The sequence below is a fragment of the Lingula anatina genome, chromosome 6 (assembly GCF_051362555.1).
Source record: "Lingula anatina isolate TDL-2025a chromosome 6, LinAna3.0, whole genome shotgun sequence".
Taxonomy (NCBI): Eukaryota; Metazoa; Brachiopoda; class Lingulata; order Lingulida; family Lingulidae; genus Lingula; species Lingula anatina.
The window spans coordinates 23,030,934-23,034,723 of NC_141772.1; the positions used below are offsets into that span (position 1 = coordinate 23,030,934).

The following is a 3,790-nucleotide window of genomic DNA, read 5'->3' on the forward strand; positions in this document are numbered from 1 at the left end:
ATGATAATAATTATTGAATAGATATACTGCGTATTCTATATACTCAGAAGATGAGATAATTGCTACAAAGGTTATTTTTTTTATAGTTTACTTATCATCAATACTACTTTTTGTTATTACTATTAAAAATAATCTGACAACCCACGAAGAGTTGAATAAATACATAGACATACTGTTGTGATACCACATTCACATAAAATTAAAACAGATGAAATCAGAAAATTGATAGTTATAAAAAATTACATAAAATCCAAATATACTTCTTAAAAAAGATTTTTTTTTATATGACAGAATATGCACACATGCACAGTGCACCCTAAAACAATCTGATATATTAAGGCCTGATATTTTTTATTTCACCCCCATTTTACTATTATCTTTGTGTTTAGTTTTCCCCCTCTTACCATTTAGAAGAACCCTGCCATCAACACCAGACTTGTTGACAAAGAAATGCTCCTCTTTTTCAAGGATAACAGCTACCCTCCTGTTTTTTTTTTTTCGGCCATCTTTGCTTTGGCGTCCATCTTCACTCTCCCATTCAAGTCCACCAAGGAAGGCACTCCAGCAGCAAGCAGATCCAAAGGGGTTCCCATCTCCATCTAAACAAAATTCCACATGACAAGACTTTAAGTAAGGTAAAGTGACCAGTCTTGCTTTGTTCGTGTAGTCAAATATCTTCTGAATGGCAAGTCAGCAGGATGGTATTCACGTTTCAGTTCTATGGTGTCCATGATATTTGGACTAGAAATGGCTTCTTTCATAACTGACATATCATATATCTCTGCCGGTATTCTAACTGCAATGCCGAACAATACCTTCAACTTCCAGAAGACCACAGACTCTGTTTAGAATGAACAGGCAAAATCTTGTGATGGGCATGATCGGGATTCTGCAGCACGTTCCCCACAAGTCCCATCATGCATTTCTGGCTGAAGAGCAAGTCGAAGAGACCATCACAGTTTGCCCCCCAGACACAGCATGGCGTTTAATATGGGGAGCAATATCTGTGGGTGGCGATATTTATTTCCAGCCTCGTCGAGGGAAGGAGTAGTAGTAGTTCAGAGACTTTGTTCAGGAAACCAGAATGGCTGTAGTCCATGGCTGCAGAGGTATGCAAGAGTGTGGTGATCACAGTGAAGTCCGCAACTTTACCTGCTCCCTTGACGTCTCCTAGGAAACTGGAAATGACATCATCCATGAGAGCCTGGTTATAGTATCCCTTTTGTGTTAGGCGGAAAAACCAGGGCTGCTCTTTGGGGCAGCTGAAATTGGCTGGTACATGTCTTGACCATGTCCCCAGCGTAGGCGAGGAGAGCAATCCGTGAAAGGTAATCCACTTGGGCCACGTTTATTGTTTCTATTACACCTATTAAACATTTAAAAAACAGCTCTTCATCCATGGAAGTTGGCTTTGGTCTATCTTCACAGTGTAGCTCCCATTTTCTTTGTAGAAATTCCAACATGGGTACGACCATTTCAACAGCATTTCTTTTCAACAAGTTCTTAATCAGAATAATATCCTGTACATTTTGTAAATTAATTTCACTCATTTCATTTTTTTCATCCAGAAATATCCTCTTTTCAATAACACCAACAACATCCTTCAGCTTGCTCTTTACTTCCTTACTTAAAGGCGACTTCATGGACACACTCAACTGGTTGTGGTAGACAAGAACTTGGCACAGCAGCAATGTGTCAACAATATGTAGGCGTGAGTAGGCGGGATCTAATGTAACAGACTGAAGAAAATCTTCAATCTCGCTCTTCATGAACATGTGGTCATATTTCTTGGACAAGAAAAGCCACAGCTGTGCCTGATGAATCCTTGTGTACAGAGGCCACGAATGCCAAAACAATGCGCAATGATTTTCAAGCTCCATGAGGAAAGGTTTAGAGGCAGTCTTAGTATTCAATGCCATATACAGAAGATTGTTACAGGCGACGCCACCAAGGTCAGACAAAAGATTGTTGTCCGAAAGTGCCTGGAAGGCACTAGACATTCGTTTGTTATCTTCTTGAACACTTTTCCCTCCCCATATCTTTGTCCAGAGTGCCTCTATATATCGATACACTGTCAACCAGCTGAGAGATACTCTTTGATTTCTCCTTTCATAATTCTGAATTATTTCCCTCTCTCGTGGCCCATATAAATACTTCTGCTGTTTGTGGGAGGGCAGTTCGGGCTTAAATTCCGGTGTACTTTTGCCATTTGTCTTTCTCCTCTGCTGACCAACCAAGTGGCACTGGTTTGTCTCAGCTTGAATGCAGCTGCTGCCCCCTATCCATGCTATGTGTTCTTTGGTTTGAAAGCCTGATAGCACTTTAGGCAGACGTACATGTTGGGTGAAAATCCCCCTGCATTCAATGACCAGTATGTGGCGGCAGATGAAGGCAAAATACATAGCTTCCTGAAATTACCAGAACAATACATTGCGGTACGCTATACTCCTTCAACCCCCCCCCCCCCCCCAAAAGTCATATCTTAAATCTGTATCCTACAAAGCTACTATACATATAATCTCTCCTTAATGTATTATCTTAAAAAACAATAAAACCCCTCAAATAAAAGTCTGATATCACTATTATTTTTTTAATGTACAGGAAGGAATGGGAGTCTTTGAAAGGGGTCACAGGAAAGACCTGAGGGTACACTGAGTAAGAATTGCTTGTATCAAGTGCAGTTCAAATTGTGCATTGCGTTAATGATTGTCCTTTTGTAATTTCGTGCACCATTCAGGTTACGTCTTACCTGTTTCTACCAGACAAGGTACAGAACTCTCATATCAGATCTTCATGTTCACTAATAATTTCCATCATCTGCAGTACAGCCGAGACAACACGTCCAAAAGTTCTCAATTCTGCTGGTTAAGTGGTGCTCGTCTCCAGCCCTGTAAAAGAAAACTTGGAGTGAACAGAAAGTTTGTGAATCATGGCATCAGTGGAAGGGTGGGTTGGGGGGGGGGGGGGGGGGGGGGGGGGCTCTGGGAACTTCATGTGTGGTATGGTGGGGGTCCATAACAGACAGAAATTTATTGCACAACAACTAAGGGCCTTTACATAAGATAAATCATAAATGCTAATAGAAGCAGGATCAATTATAATTTCAACATTTTCATTTCTTATTTATTTCCAGGCCCATAATAGCTAGCAATTTCATAAGGGGGGTTCTTTTTCTAAAAAAAAGTGGACCTTTTACCATGAAACCTTCATGTACCTAGATAACATTTTACCCAGAGGGGCCTTTTCCCAGCAAAAAAGGGGGGGGGGTCTTTCGACCCCCCCCCCACACACACACACACCGACTGCTGCGCAATTTACTAGAACGTGTAAGGCCAAATACTGACGTGCAGCCTACAAAAATTTACCATGTTATGTCCGACGCAGCGACTTTCTTACTTGCAGTGGTTATCTGACCTCGACTTTCCTTCTAGACACATTCACCCATCATGAAAGATGCAGTGCACTAAGTACTATCACATGCTTATAAAAGAACACGTTTTTCGGAAGGGGGGAAGTACACTCTAATTTCCAACACGCGGAGTGAAAACTTGCTATTTATCCTGATTCTTTTCTCATTGTAAGGGTTTTGTTAAAAATTTATCAAATTTAATTTTCAATGCTGTTCATTCATAAACTTATAATAAAGATAAAAGATTATTTATTGCTGGTTTATTAGTAAGTTTAGTGTCATTCCTCCTAACGCCGGAGGTAGTCCTGATTGTAGACAAACTCAAACCGGAAAAGGCAGCCAAACTAAAACCAAAACAAAGCGAACTGTTGAACCAAATTG

At 40.5% G+C, this 3,790-nt stretch overlaps 1 protein-coding gene across 2 annotated transcripts; it reads right to left on the bottom strand.

Moving 5' to 3' along the window:
* Positions 1-1,075: 1,075 nt before the first annotated feature.
* On the bottom strand, positions 1,076-3,544 carry LOC106154132 (uncharacterized). Of its 2 annotated transcripts, none has more exons than XM_087014782.1 (3): positions 3,366-3,544; positions 2,750-2,888; positions 1,076-2,408 (listed from the first exon to the last, which is right to left on the bottom strand). In XM_087014782.1, exon 3 carries the CDS (start codon positions 2,400-2,402, stop codon positions 1,209-1,211), a length of 1,194 nt encoding a protein of 397 aa, XP_086870908.1. In that variant the 5' UTR covers positions 2,403-2,408; positions 2,750-2,888; positions 3,366-3,544; the 3' UTR covers positions 1,076-1,208. The 2 variants fall into 2 exon arrangements, with proteins under 2 accessions (XP_086870908.1, XP_086870909.1); XM_087014783.1 differs by having other exon boundaries at positions 3,397-3,533.
* Between the last annotated feature and the right edge of the window lie 246 nt (positions 3,545-3,790).